The sequence below is a fragment of the Trichoderma citrinoviride genome (assembly GCF_003025115.1).
Source record: "Trichoderma citrinoviride strain TUCIM 6016 unplaced genomic scaffold BBK36scaffold_9, whole genome shotgun sequence".
Taxonomy (NCBI): domain Eukaryota; kingdom Fungi; phylum Ascomycota; class Sordariomycetes; order Hypocreales; family Hypocreaceae; genus Trichoderma; species Trichoderma citrinoviride.
Genome location: NW_020194717.1, coordinates 1,187,675 through 1,202,593, shown reverse-complemented (window position 1 = coordinate 1,202,593; position 14,919 = coordinate 1,187,675). Strand labels below are relative to the sequence as shown.

Sequence of the window (14,919 nt, the reverse complement as noted above, 5' to 3'; positions counted from 1 at the left end):
TTCCATTCGTCTTATCCGACCGACCGACCTGTGACGTCGTAGCCACCAGGTTCCGGATGCGCTACTAACAAGGACGAGGCAGATGCGGCAAATCTCCAAAAAGAGCTGCCCTGGCACATGGCAATTCTAGATACTACTCACTGCTGGCTACAGCACTTGTCGCCGGTGCATGCAATTGTCGACTCGACTAGTAAGGTAGAGATGCATATATCGATGCCGATACAGATGCAGAGAGCATGTACGAGTACATTGCACTGAACGCGTAGAAAACGGAGTCGTCAAATCGAGGCGCATGTACCTGGCGCATAGACACGCATGTACCTCCTGCGCTTGTACATACTCCTGTACCCCCCCAAATATCCTTACCGGCATGGCGCGCATGCCAACTGCAAGGGCTCGCTCTGTCGAACACGCCGCCAATTCCCCCCCGCGGCTGCGATGCTGCTTGTCCTGACGCTGTTTTGCCTCGATGCCACGGTCTTGTGCTTCAGTCGTCGCCGTCTTACAAGTACTTACTTGCGGTGGCCAGGTGCCAAACGCGACAGCAAACAATGGCCTGCGAGAGTAACACATGCATGGTCGGGTACGTCATCAGGAGAAAGACGAGCAGAGAGTGAAGGGGCCGGACGAGGGCGCCAAAGAATGCTGCTGGGTGCTGCTGGGACGTCCGAAGAAGGCGGCTGGAAGCCCGCATCATCCTCGCATTATGCCCGGAGTTCCTACTATGAGGGGGGCGACCGGACGAGGAAAGGCAGACGTGTCAGTGTCGATTCGAATGACCTTCTCAGCTATTCAACTCCCCAACAACCAGCCATGACCTGCTCCGTCTACCTCTCGCCCTGACACACTCTTGATAGCTGGGTGGAGTGGCCCATCTAGGCATCCTCCCCGGAAATCGAAAAGCGAAAGCAAGCAAGCGAGCGAGCAAGTAGATACACGTTGATGAGGCGTGCTTACACAATTCCTTCGCCCCTCATCGCGCAGACCAGTCTTACTGCCACCAAGTAAGGTAGATTACATACTTTGTAGTGAGGGTCGGTAGGTCGTATGCGTAAGGTAGGTAGAGAGCAGAGGTACGGATCGCTCAAGGGCACAAGCAAGGTTTACCATGACCACCTTAGAGCGCCACCGAGACTACAAGCACTTATCAACTGGATCCCGCCTCGCAACGACGGTAAAGCACCGGCCATCAGACGCATTGTAAAACTGAGCGGCGGCTGCAATCAAACGCTGCCTCCCTGACGGGCTCAGCTTGCTTCTCCTGGCCGCGTGCGAGTGCTTCGCAGTCCCCGGGTACCGAGAGGAAAGGCACAGAATCAGTGTGTCGTCGGTGGAGGAATTTCTGATGAACCTCTGTGGAAAAACAGATGCGGGACTTGCTCATGGGTGGCCCAAGTACCCCGGAGTAGATATAAAGTTGCTGCCATCGGCCATCAGCCTCAGCCAGGCGCCTGCGCGCGGCAAGCGAGGCCCCCGGCTGTTAGGGGCGACCGCCGCGCGACCTGCGCCGGTACAGCCCACCTGGACCTAGCAGGGACACAATCCACTTGGTGTGCGGCCCCCCTGTTAACTTGAACGGCGGCGCCCATACATGTAGGTACTGGATTCTTCAGTCTCAACTGGCACTACTCACTCTTTTTTCCTCCTCAATCTCATCCAACCTGGCCCGGCCGTCGTCTTCACGTCGTTTCCTCCTCCCTACCGCGTATTTCATTGTCCCGACTCGCCGGCCCGTGGCCTCTCTGCAGTGACAGGCCCTTTGCAATTTACCATCGCCCGCGGCTCTCGACTTTTCCTGAGCCGTTGCTCATCGCTCTCCGTTCGATTCCCACCCGGTCTGGACACTCACATCAGACGGGCATGCCTTCACCACCTTGATTTGCCTCGTTTCACGGCCACGCTGCTAATCTGCCGCCAATATGGTGCAACCAAACGTGAGTCTTTCTGTTACAACATGCCGGACACTCTTACACGCCTGCATCTGGCACGTCGCTTTTTTATTATTCCCAGTTCTGTGCTGGTGTATATGTTGAATATTCCTTTTTTGACCCGTCGTCGCCCGTTGCTCTGACACCCACGACAGGACTCCAAGTCTGCCGAGCCTGAAGCAAACCCGGCGTCGGAGCCAATGGCCAAGACGTCGCCCAGCTCAGGCGCAGCAGAAAAAGAGGCCGTCATTGACGTGGCCATGCCGTACGGGACTCGCTCCCGCAACAGGACGGCCAGTTCTCGCCCCAACTATGCCGAGGACAAGGACATTGAGATGGACATGTATGATCACTACCCTGACAAGAAAGACAGCGACGCCGGCAAGAAGTCGTCGCGGCAGGTGAACGGCGCCAGCAATGGCGAGGCGCCTCGCACCAACGGCAGCTCACGCAAAAACGCCAGCGCTGCTGCTGCTGCCGCCGCCGCCGCGGACGACTCCAAGGCCGGCCCCAGCCAGAACGGCTCCCAGGACGCAAAATCCGGCGGCACCATCCACGCATCACAGGCCGCGTCAGGATCGGGCACGTCGCAGGCCTCGCGGAAACGCAAGGCGGCCGCGAACCAGAACGGCGGCACGGCAACAGCGTCCGCTGCCACCTCGGCGGCCGCAACGCCGCCGGCCACGTCTTCGGCGGCCAAGAAGAACGCCCTCGCGGCTCAGAACCAACTTCAGGGCTTGACGTGGGCCGAGTCCAACATGCTCACTTTCGAGACGTGCAAAGGCATGCCGGACAATGGTCGCATGGTGGCCGACGACGGCACGGTGCTGGAGGCGAATGGTAGGTAGCACGGCCGGGGGATCCACCTCGAGCCTATGCGAAGGCAATTTCCAAACCCTCGCGGCGAGGCCGGGCTAACAGACAATCTGGGCAGATCACGTCTATCTCGTGTGCGAGCCCCCAGGAGAACCCTACTATCTGGGGCGCATCATGGAGTTCATGCACGCGGGCAACGACGCCGCCCGGCCGGTGGACGCGGTGCGCATCAATTGGTTCTATCGCCCCAAGGACATTGGGCGCAAGGCCAGCGACACGCGGATGGTCTTTGCCAGCATGCACTCAGACATCAGCCCCTTGACGGCCCTGCGCGGCAAGTGCCAGATCAAGCATCGGCTGGAGATCGAGAGCATGGACGAGTACCGTCGGCAGCCCGACAGCTTCTGGTTCGAGAAGCTGTACGACAGGTACATCCAGAAGAACTACGATCTGATTCCCACCCGGCTCATTGTCAACGTGCCCGAAAAGGTCAAGAAGGTGCTGGACGAGCGCTGGAAATACGTGCTAGTCGAGCAGGGGCGTGGCAAGGAGCTGACTAGCGCCGTTAAGCTCTGCAAGAGATGCAGTGGCTACTGTGCAAGGTACGTATTGTCGACACGACCCTACATGGCGCTCGTTCCGGCCTAGGGCCGGTTTATTTCTTTGCCTTTCCTTTCTTTTTCTGCCCTTTTCTGCTTTGTTTGGCCTGTCACTTGTCTCGTCCCTGTTCCTGTCCTTGTCTCTGCCCGATGGATGCCTCTCTCTGCTTTGTGTCTCCAGCTGCGGGCCTCAACTGCCAACCAGCGCGTGCCGGCCTCTACTGCCAACCAGCGCGTGCCGGCCTCTACCGGCACGTCCCTGGTCCTGTCGACTGGTACCTGGGGAGCCCGGCCCCTATTGGCACGACGGCCAAGTACCTACCCGACCAGGGCAGCGCAGAGCAGACGCTGGGTACCAAGAACGGCACGGAGTACACGGTACACGGTACATGATCACCAACACCCCTTCCCTAGCCCTCTTTGAGGGAGCAGCCCTTTTCTGGCGTCGTCTATCTTCAGGTACTTGGTACCCGGTACCTCCATCAGGGCCAACGGACGCCCACCCCCCTCCCATTCCATCGTCTCCGCCTTTCTCCCCCCCTCCCTGTCTTTGCCGTGCGTGCATGTGCATGCAATTTGCTGGCCTTGGTCGGACCACTGGCCGTCTGCTTGCTCAGGTGCTGCGTTGTACCAGCCAGCCAGCCAGCGAGGCGGATGGATGACTGCTGTGATCTGTCCTGCGCCCCAAGACTTGTCGAGTGGCATCAGCGGGCATCAGAGGCAGCAGAGGCAGCAGCAGCAGCAGCAGCAGAGCCGTGTTCCGGTAGCCGTTTAGGCTCTGTCGGATGTCACCGCTCCAGGCATCGTGCATCGCGTATCGGCTCCAGAGCTGGGCACATCGACTATCTACTTGCCTACACACTACACCTGCTTATAGCGCCCATCAAACGGGGACACACAACGCATCGCATCCTGAAGATGCATTCATCACTTGATTCATTTCCCTCCTTACCAGCTTTACCCATCATCTGTTATCCACTGCCTCTCTATTTTTTCCGTTCTTGTTCCCGGCCTATTCCAACCGGCTTGACTTGACCTCGGCTAACATTTTTTCCAAATAAAGCAATGACTCGGTTGACTGCGCAGTATGTCTACACACATACCATATGAACTGCGTCAAGCCGCCGCTGCTCAAAAAACCCTCACGTGGCTTCGCTTGGTCTTGCGCTGCGTGCAGTCGTGCTCAGGAGCGCAAACTGGAGGCCCGCCATACCCCTAACACGGTTGATACCGCAGACCTCAACGACGACGAGCCTCTGGACGACGACGAGGACGATGTTCATGGCGTCGAGACCAACAGGACAAGCCCCGCCGACGACGATGCGCCTCACCAGGGTACCGCGGAGCAGATTTACCAGGCTAGCCTCTGGCCGTGGCGTTATCTCGGCATGCATTGCAAGCCGGAGGATGCGCTGGATTACGATGACCGCATTTACCCGCGCGCAGGCACCCGCATTGGCCCAAGGAACCAGGCAACTGTCGGGCCTTGGCCTGGCCAGCCCGTGCAGTATGTCAAGCCTCTGGAGTTCAAGAAGGGCAGCAAAAAGGATCAGAAGCTGCTCAGGGAGCAACAGGAGGCCGAAAGGGCTCGTCGTGTCTCGCGGCCGAAGTGGGTCCAGGATCAGCCACCCGGATACGTCGCTCGCGGCGAAGACTTGGACGAGAATGATCCCAACTGCACGGCGACGTTGCTGTGGAAGCCGCCGCCTGCGGGTGAGCCGCCCGTCGAGAAGATCAACGACTACGTTGCCGATGCCATGAGCAAGGCCAAACAGCTGGACCTCCCCGAGCGTTCTACGAACCTGCGCGATGTGGCAGTGGAAACTCTGTTTCGAGAGGACTATGATCCGTCCAAGGCCCTTTCTACGCTTGTTAAAAAGCCCAGGTCCGAGTTCAAAGAACCCAGCTTCACTCCCGCAGAAGCGAAGAAGTTTGAAGAGGGTGTCTCAAAGTTTGGTTCCGAACTGCATCTCGTCATGAAGCACGTCAAAACCAAGCCGCCGGGAGAAATTGTTCGACATTACTATGTCTGGAAGAAAACCGAGCGAGGAGCGCAAGTCTGGGGCAGCTTCCCCGGCAGAAAAGGGAAGAAGCAGGCCAAACGCGAAGACGCCGCCGCTTCCAAGCTCGCCGACGACGTGGCGCACGACGACGACGACTCGGCATTCGACGCGGACAAGGCGGCACAGAAGAAGCGGAGCTTTATCTGCCAGTTCTGCAATACCACCAACGACCGACAATGGAGACGAGCACCGAATCCGCTGCCTGGACTGGTCAATGAGCAGGGTCAAAAGGGCTCCGGCAAGGACAAGGCTGGGAATCAATACGTTGTTGCCTTGTGCCGACGCTGCGCCGAACTATGGCGCCGTTATGCCATTCGATACGAGGTGATCGAAGAGGTGGCCAAGAAGGTTGCCCAGGCCGGTGGCCGCGCATGGAAACGCAAGCAGGACGAAGAGCTCCTCAAGGAGCTGCAGCTCGCACAAGAACTGGGCTATATGACGCCTGAACGAGCCCCGACACCTTCCAAGGCCGCGCCGCAGCCCAGCGAAACGCAGGAGCCTCCTCGAAAGAAGCTCAAGTCTTCTGCCGATAAGGAGGCGGAGGCAACCCCGTCCGAAAGCGGTAGCACTCCCAGCGCTGCGCCGACTAAGAAGAAGGAGAAAGCAGTTGTGGAGCCGCCCGCCGCCCCCGAGATGCCAAAGCCGCGAACCCTTCCTTGTGCCATCTGCAGCCAGATGGAGCCGATGGGAGACCAGCACCTATCGTGTCGAGAGTGCCGCATGACTGTTCATCGCAACTGCTACGGTGTTATCGATCACAAGGTGCAAGGCAAATGGATATGCGACATGTGTGCGAATGACAAGGCACCGCAAGTTTCTATTGTAAGTCACATCAACACCATCCCCCCTCTTTCCGCCTTCACCAGTACCCTCCCTCCTCCCTCTTCCCCTGAACCGTACATCAGCCAGTGACTGACAAGGTGAAAAGCAATATAAATGTGTCTTGTGCCCTGTCGAGCACACCGAGCATGACTTTGTGGAGCTGCCGAAGCTCACTCATCATAAGAAGAAGATGTCCGAGAAGGACCGAGAGCGAGAAAAACTCGAAGTCCAGCAGGCCCGCAAGGCTGCCGAGTTCTATCGCAAGAAGCAAGAAGACATGAACCGCCCCGTGAACCCTCGCGAGCCGCTCAAGCGCACCGCGGACAACAACTGGGTTCATGTCACTTGCGCGGTCTGGACCCCTGAAGTCAAGTTTGGCAACGCCAAGGCACTGGAACCCTCCGAAGGCATCCCTTCCATCCCGAGATCCAGATATGACGAGATCTGCCAGGCCTGTAACCAGCAAGGCGGAGCCTGTGTGCCCTGCCATCATTGCCGCGCACCTTGTAAGCTGCCCTTTTTTCTTTTCTTTCCTTTTCTTTCGACTCTCCCACGTGAGGCGAGCTGTATGTCGAGTGAGCTCGGAGACTAATAAGAACAGATCACGTCGAATGCGCTCGGCAGAAAGGCCACGTTCTCGGGTTTGACATCACCCCCGTCAAAAGCTCGCGGAGGGATCAGTTCAACATTGTTACGGTCAATGGCGAGAGCGGGACCATGTCTGCACTGCTGTGGTGCAAAGACCACCTGCCCACCAAGACTGTCGTCCATCGGATCCACGATATTGTCAACGAGTCCGGACTAAACGCCCTTCAGCTCTACGTCCAGAACTTCAAGCAGGCCGACCTCACCCTGACAGGAACCGTTCGCAAGGCCACCTTGATGGCGGCAGCGGCGAAGCTGTCCGGAGCTCCGATCCAGACAGGAAACCGCAGAGCATCCACAACGACGGCGCCCAACGGCAGCTGGGCACAACCGCGCAACGGCGAGGTGGTTGATGCTGGATCCAATGCACAGCACCCCGGAGAAAAGGTGTGCATCACATGCGGCATAGACGTCACCCTGAGATGGTGGCCGATTAACACCTCGCAAGAGCGGAAGCTCACCAACGGTCACCACGGGACCATTGGGTCGGAAGCACAGAAGTTTGTTGAGCAGCGGAGGTTCCAGTGTCACAAATGCCATAAATTGCGAAAGGCTCCTCGCAGTCCGCGCCTGACTTTGCTACCGGGCCCGTCGCCTCCGCCGCCCGCGCCGACCGAACTACCGCGTCCTCAGCCGATGGAGGCCATCATGACGACGCCAGTGCCTCCCCTGAGAGGTGCCACGCCGCCGGCCCCCCTAGTCGATTATCGCGACGGACGCCATGCCAGCCATCCTCTTTCGTGGCCTCAGCCGCCGAGCTCGCATGCCATGCCACCCGTGTCGACCCCTCCCACCATACCGGCGCCGATACATGCGCCTGCTCAAGTGGCAGGACATCGCCCGCCTCCGGTGACACATGCGTATCCGCCGGCGCCGTTACCGCCGGCCAGACCAACAGCTTATAGCGACTGGGCGCCGCATCGTCCGGGTAGCCAGCACAACTCTCCACCTCCTCCTCGACATATCAACGGAGGCCCCCCGCCTCCCCTGCTGCACAGCGCTCCACCCCCGCCGCCTCCGATGTCGAATCTTTCTGCTCTCCGGCCGCCTGCCATGACTGGGCCAACAATGCCTGGCGGCCATCCACACGGGCACTCGTATGCAAATGGGCTTCCGCCGTCGCCTCGGCGCATGAGCGGGCCGACTGCTCCCGCTCCATATGTTCCTCCCCCTTACCACGGCGGAGTGGGCCACTCTGGCCACGGGGGTCCCGTTCATCCCCCGGCTCACCTCATGAACAACGGGGCTCAACCGCCGCCGCCACCGCCGCCGCCGCGAACGGACGCATTTTCGCATGGTTTACATCCTCAGAGATCGTATCCACCACCACCCACGCATGCAAGCCCTCCCTTGCTGAGGAATGGGCCGCCACCTCCACCGCCGCCTGCGCATGAGGCGCCCTCATCGTCCACGCCAATGGCATCGCGGCCTCCAGAAAGCAGGCCGGCTACCGGCGCGAGCACGAATCCTTCTCTCCGCAACTTACTTTCTTGAGACGTTGGTTCGTTGAAATACAAACAGTATTGTATGAGTTGCGAGATTTGAGAGTTGAGAAATTATTTGTTGGTTTGTTTTGATTGATAACCACTGTTTCATTGCCTTTTACCAGCTCTGTTTTGCTTACTCTCTTTCGTTTTGAAGAGCATCGGGTGCAACGGATGAGGATGATAAAAGAAGAGCACTGCTACTGCTAATACAGGTTCGAAAAGCGAATGCTGTATAGATATGGGCGTATAGGGGGGAATACCTTGTGAGTTGTCTTGACTCGACGATGATTTTAGCCGTATGATAGACGGTTGCCCCGTGTGCAAATCATGGTTTAGGAATAGCGAATAATGGTGTGTTGTGCTGTTGGAAAGGGTCTTGTATGTTGGGTATGTAGCAACATAATGTACGAAGCATGAGCACTGAGGGGACCAGTGATGTGATGGACTGCCCTCGCTGCAGCTGATAGAACCTCACTTCATCCTGTACTGAATTCTCTCCAAGTATCCAGTTTCTCATCGTCTCCCTCCTCACAGCTAGTATTGTCACTTCCATCATCCCTCCGACGGACGAGGCTGACTTGACCCTGATGATGCTTAGTGGGGCTGAGTCCCTCCCAAAAGCTCAGGGTACCTCACCACTTTATTTTTAGCAGCACTTTAAACACGTTCGCACCTCGATTGGCTGACACACCAACACCACCATCATCTCAGAGAGAGTAGCTGTTCTCCAACCACTCCAACGCTTCACTCTCTCTTTTGTTTTCGCTCTCTTCACTTCCACGGTTTCTACAGCAGACCAACGACACATCGCCGATTGGAGAGGCCCGGCTTGCACATCATGGCGCAGATTCTAGCAGACTTGTTCTATTCCTTTGGCAATTGCCTGAATTGCTTCCCGGGGTCGCCCACGCTCAAGATCAACAGCCGGAGCTTCAAGATCCAGCGGCTGCTCGGCGAGGTGCGCAAGACGACACACAAACACACAGCACACACACACATACGCACAACAACCTCAATCCCTCCTCTCTCTCCCGCTCTCTTCACTCTCATCCGACATACCTACCTACACCTACACCTTGCAGCTAACACACACAATCTTCGAAACACACAGGGCGGCTTCTCCTACGTCTACCTCGTCGAAGACACGTCCACGCACGAGCTCTTCGCCCTCAAAAAGATCCGCTGCCCCTTCGGCGCCGAGTCCGTCCAGCAGGCCATGCGCGAGGTCGACGCCTACCGCCTCTTCGACCACGTCCCGACCATCATCTCCGCCTACGACCACTGCGTCGCGACCGACCGCGGCGGCAGCTCCGACGCCGGCAAGACCGTCTACGTCCTGCTGCCGTACTACCGCCGCGGCAACCTTCAGGACATGATCAACGCCAATCTCGTCAACCACGGCCGCTTCCCCGAGCGGCACCTCATGATGCTCTTCCTGGGCGTGTGCAAGGCCCTGCGCGCCATGCACGAGTATCAGCCCGCGCCCGCGGAGCGCATGCAGATGGGCCGCGAGGAGGACCAGGACCACGACCATGATGACACAACTGCGGCGGCGGCGACAAGCGGCGGCGCCGGATCGCGGAGCGGGCGCAAGATGGGCACCCGGGGGAAGCGCACCGAGGAGCAGGAGCAGGGCGAGCAGGAGAGGCCGCTGATGGAGCAGGGCAGCCGTCTCGAGGGCGAGTCCGGCGGCAAGATCAAGTCCTATGCGCACCGCGACATCAAGCCAGGTAAACCCAACCCCATTCCTTATCTCCGCAACAACACAAGACACAAGAGAAGCTAACATTATCCATTTGACAGGCAACATCATGATCGACGACTCCGGCTCCATCCCCATCCTCATGGACCTCGGCTCCGTCGCCCCCTCCCCCATCCCCGTCACCTCCCAGTCCCTCGCCCTCCAGATCCAGGACCAGGCCGCCGAGCACTCCACCATGCCCTACCGCGCCCCGGAGCTCTTCGACGTCCGCACCGGCTCCGTCATCGACACCAAGACGGACATCTGGTCCCTCGGCTGCACCCTCTACGCCTGCCTCGTCGGGAAATCCCCCTTTGAGCTGCGCTCCGACGAGACCGGCGGCACCCTCAGCCTCTGCGTCCTCGGCGGCGACTGGCGCTTCCCCGACGAGAGCCCCGGCGGCGGCGGCGCCCCCAAGCGCACAAATACCATCCAGGCCGCCAAGGCCAAGGCCAGCGCGGGCGACGCCGGTGCCGGCGGGTCGTCGTCCGGAGGGGACGTGTCCATCAGCGAGCCCATCCGGAACCTCGTCCGCGCCTGTCTCAAGGTCGAGCCCGCTGAGCGGCCGGACATTAACGAACTCATCACCATGGTGGAGCAGGTCATTGACGAGCTGCCCGAGGGCGACTTTACATCATGACGTTGATATGCTGTTTTTACTTTGGGGGGGGTTTGGTTCTCTTTGCTTGTTTACTTTTGTTTCTTTGGGCATATGGAATATGATGCAATGTGAGCCTGCGCGTACTGTTTGCGTCTTTTCTCTTCTCACTGCTGGAGGAACTCTGTCTACCGTCATCATGACCTGTTCATATCACTGCTTTGATACAATCGGCGTTGGCGTTACCGTGGGCTGAATAAAGTGCCTGCTCAATTTAGGGAAGCAGATCGATCTAGAGAAACGCCAACGGAGACGATTCATGGAAAATCTCCCGCAAAGGAGTTATTATTGCCTCATAACGACTAACAGAAAGGGTTTGTGATAGCCAAAGCAGCAGCTCATCAGAGTACCCTATGAAATCACCTGCTCTTCCGTTCCAGCATCGTCACATGTTTACATCATACCAGACCAGCGCCACTCAAATCTTCCTCGTCTTCCAGCTTTATGAAAACACTAGGGCCAGGGCAAATACAGGAGGCGTCCAGCTCGTCCTACAGCTGCAGCTTGTATGTTGCCACCTCAAACGGTCGGAGAGTAATGTCAAACTTGCCATCCTGCAGCAAGACTTGCTCGATCTCATCCTCCAGAATGTTGACCTTGGTGACGCGCTTCACCGGATACTCGCTTTTGATCGTCGCTCGGCTGCGCCCACCCAAGGATTCGTACAGGCGAATGATGACGCTCTGCCCCGTGTTGACGCGGTGGCCTTCGCGGCGGCTGACGTCCTCGTCATCATGGCCTCGCTTGATCGTGTCCAAGATAATGGAGGCAGACTCATCCGACTGGATCAGCTGGATGGGAGCGCTGCTCAAGGTATCAATCGCCAATTTGGGTGCCGACAACACCTTGAGAGGGTTGTTGAAGGCATACCCTGCCTTGACCGTCGTCGACGAAAGACTGCCCTTGTGAGGAAGTATGGCCCACCGGATCGAGTGGCGGCCCATATCCGCGTGCTCATCAGGGGCCTTGGGGGATCGGAGCAGAGATAGGCGCATGAGCTTGCCGGCTGTAGCAAATCCGTACTTGCTGTCGTTGAGGATGGATACTCCGTAGTTGTGCTCCGATAGATCGGCAAACCTGTGGCAGCACACCTCGAACTTGGCCATGTCCCAGCTCGTGTTGTAGTGAGTTGGCCTCTTGGTGATGCTGTATGCCGACTCATACGAAGCCTCCGTATTGACTATGTCTACGGGGAACTCTACCTTGAGGAACTTGGAGTTCTCGTGCCAGTCCACTTCTGCCTTGCACTCAACCCATGACGGCTGACCCTTGAGGGCTGCTGACAGAGTGATGTAGGACTTGATGGAGCTATGCTTGCTGATTTTAATCTCCGTAGCAAGAGTAACGCGGTGAGGTTTGACCTCATGGACGTTCGTTTCGCCGTAGCTGAGCTCTCGGCGGGTCTCCAGATGATAGACCTCAACATCCCAGGCTTCCCAGAAGAGAGGAATATCGTCAAAAATGACAAACTTGTTGGCCTTGCCACCCTTCTCAATCGTTTCGCGACCGTTGACTCGGTCATATAGCGAAGTGATACAGCCACCTTCGACAACAACTCGGAGGTCGTCGTTCTCCAAGATGAACTGACTGCCCCGCCGCTCTAGCGAAACTGCAGGCTTGTCTTCTTGCAACTTAAAGGTACGGAGAGCAAGGAGCGGCCCTTGTCCGCAAGCAACGCCGACCTCTGTATCCGACACCTCAACAAGCTCCTTGCGATGCCAAGGTAGGGTGTTGAGAACGACCGACTCGTAACCGTCGGTCTGCAACTTACTGGCGCCCAAAGCCTTGTAAATGTCTTCAAGAAGCTGATGACCAGTCTCAAACGTTTCCTTGTATATCTATGGAGAGTTTAGCATATAGATCAATCGGTGCATAGGATCAAAGGGCCTTTTTCTCACCTTGTCAGAGTCATCGTAGCACATTTCAATCGAGCTCCCAGGGAGACAGTCGTGGAACTGGCATAAAAGCACGCCCTCCCACAAGTTGTCAATCTGTTCGGTAGGGTATTTGTATGCTTTATTGTTCAGAGAAGCAAACGTTGCAAGCTGTTCAAGATCTCGCAGCAAGACTTCGGCCTTGCGGTTGTAATACTTGTTGTTTGCCTGCGTCGTGTAGGTGCCTCGGTGGAGCTCGAAGTACAGCTCGCCATACCATGTAGGAAGCTCGTTGGCTTTTGGAGCGAGTTGGTCAAAGAAATCGTCGACGCTGAGGCCAAGCTTCAGTTTGGGAATGGCACCAATAGTGTTGCTGATTCCTGCAATGCGTCGAAGCTTCTCCAGGTGTTGCCAGGTTGGGCCGCCACCTCCGTCACCCTTGCCATACACCAACAGGGACGTATTGTCAACACGAAGAGTCTTGTGTTGAGTAACACTGCGCTTCAGATCTCCAAAATCGGCTTCAGCAGTGTACGTCTCCGACGGAGGCATGTGGCAAATGACTTGGCTTCCGTCAGGGCTCACCCACATAAAGGTCGTGTGGGGGAAATTGTTGATGTTGTTCCAGCTGAGCTTCTGTGTCATGAAGCGGTCCATGCCTGCCAGACGACAGAGTTGAGGCAGCTGACTCGAGTATCCAAATGTGTCAGGAAGCCAAAAGGTGCGGCAGCGCGCCCCAAACTCCGCCTCGAAGAATCGCTGGCCATAGAAGAATTGACGCACAAGCGACTCGCCGCCAGGCATATTGGTATCGTGTTCGACCCAGCTGCCACCGATGGGATGGAACTGGCCCTCGCTCACCTTTCGCCTTACGCGATCGAAGGCCTTGGGATAGAGCTGCTTCAGCCATTTGAACTGCTGAGCCTGGGAACAAGCAAAATGAGCTTCTGGGTAGCGGTCCATTAGATCACATTGACTCGACCAAGACCGAGCTACTTTGCGTCTTGTCTCCGCAAAAGGCCACAGCCAGCAGGAGTCAATGTGGCAGTGGCCGATACCAAAAACAACGGGCTCTGGGCCTACTTCGTACACTCGATGAGAGTCGACATCGGGGCCAATGATCTGTTGAGCCAGTTTACGACACTCGAGGATGGACTCCTGGTTATTCACTTCGAAAGTGTCGATGATCTTCATGGCAACCGTCAACGCCCGCCCCTGCTCGGCTGAATTCTCAGGAAGTTCTCGGGCGGCATCACCAATCTCCCACATGTCAAAGTATAGACCGCGAGCAGGAACATTAACGGCGACAATGTCGGCCTTGGATAGGCTGAAGTAGCGATTAGGATCGGGCGGCATAATGCTGGATTTCCCATTTGGCGCGTTTCCGAACATTCCGTTACAAGCCATCTCGATGTAAATGGTGTGCGGCTTGCCGTCGCGGAACGAGCGCGGAATCACCCATTCGATTCTCTCTCCTCCACCAGTCAGACCTTGGAGTGGCATACCATCCTCGGTCCAGACCAGGCCCTCGTTGTTTGCGTCCCACTGGAGTTCAAGGAGCTCTTCGTCAGCGATGGCCGAGGGTATAGTTAGGACGACTCTGAACCAGTGAGTCGACCACGAAGGTCCGAAGGAAGCTCCGGTGTGGGTTTCTTTGAACTGTTGTGAAACCGCATGCTCAAAGGTCGGCCGTTCTTGTCCGGGAGCGCTCCAGACAGAGAGGTGCACATGGGGCTTGCCTGAGTACCTGGCATTGTAAAGATTGCTATTCCTCAAGTTAGCACGCCGACGCTGGACACAGAAGAGGGAGCTCAACAGAAGACGTACGCTAGCAGATTTACTTTCTCATATTGCCCTGATTTGTAGAACGGTTCGATACGGCCCTTGAGAATGCTAGTTTTAGGAACGCCGACAGGCCGCTGCGCAAAGACAGGGTAGGAGACATTGCTCCTAATTTCGCTGCCGCCACCCATTGTCGCAACTTCGGGAAGATGTCCTGGAGCCGGTGGTGCTGATCGATTGGAGAGTCGCCGCAGCTTGCCGGGCAGAGGCTGAAGATTGTCTGGAGAGAGCGAGTGCTGGGGACAATCGGAGGAGACGAGGAGGTGGTGGTTAATCAAGCCGTCGTTGGAACTGCCAAGCTCAATTAGCGAGCTGAGACAAAGCAGTGGCCTGAAGATCCAAAAGCGAGCTCCTGGAGGTTGATTCTTCAAGAGTGAGGTGGGAAAGAGAGAGGGAAAAGGTCCGACACGCGCCAGCTTCAGTATGATATAATAGTAAGCTCTG

At 57.2% G+C, this 14,919-nt stretch overlaps 3 protein-coding genes across 3 annotated transcripts; 2 read left to right on the top strand and 1 right to left on the bottom strand.

The window, feature by feature from the left end:
• Positions 1-1,645: 1,645 nt before the first annotated feature.
• On the top strand, positions 1,646-8,602 carry BBK36DRAFT_1135760 (hypothetical protein). The gene is given in 9 exon segments (XM_024892749.1): positions 1,646-1,934; positions 2,084-2,768; positions 2,863-3,346; positions 4,407-6,132; positions 6,169-6,228; positions 6,335-6,734; positions 6,830-8,377; positions 8,452-8,537; positions 8,548-8,602. The coding sequence occupies 7 exon segments, from the start codon at positions 1,920-1,922 to the stop codon at positions 8,365-8,367; spliced, it is 4,908 nt and encodes a 1,635-aa protein (XP_024748668.1). The 5' UTR covers positions 1,646-1,919; the 3' UTR covers positions 8,368-8,377; positions 8,452-8,537; positions 8,548-8,602.
• A 596-nt stretch (positions 8,603-9,198) lies between these two features.
• BBK36DRAFT_1133460 (Pkinase-domain-containing protein) lies at positions 9,199-10,748 on the top strand (the record flags this gene model as incomplete). The annotated part of the gene is made up of 3 exons (XM_024892094.1): positions 9,199-9,318; positions 9,472-10,090; positions 10,164-10,748. 3 exons carry the CDS (start codon positions 9,199-9,201, stop codon positions 10,739-10,741), a joined length of 1,317 nt encoding a protein of 438 aa, XP_024748667.1. The 3' UTR covers positions 10,742-10,748.
• Positions 10,749-11,250: 502 nt separating this feature from the next.
• BBK36DRAFT_1142336 (glycoside hydrolase family 38 protein) lies at positions 11,251-14,606 on the bottom strand (the record flags this gene model as incomplete). Its single annotated transcript, XM_024893519.1, has 3 exons — positions 11,251-12,597; positions 12,658-14,398; positions 14,461-14,606. The coding sequence occupies 3 exons, from the start codon at positions 14,604-14,606 to the stop codon at positions 11,251-11,253; spliced, it is 3,234 nt and encodes a 1,077-aa protein (XP_024748666.1).
• Positions 14,607-14,919: the final 313 nt, after the last annotated feature.

Bases quoted from the DNA above. Each gene is read 5' to 3' on its own strand.
- BBK36DRAFT_1135760 (XM_024892749.1), top strand. The intron at 2,769-2,862 runs GTAGGTAGCACG...CAATCTGGGCAG, and splicing joins CACGGTGCTGGAGGCGAATG to ATCACGTCTATCTCGTGTGC. The intron at 6,229-6,334 runs GTAAGTCACATC...CAAGGTGAAAAG, and splicing joins AGGCACCGCAAGTTTCTATT to CAATATAAATGTGTCTTGTG.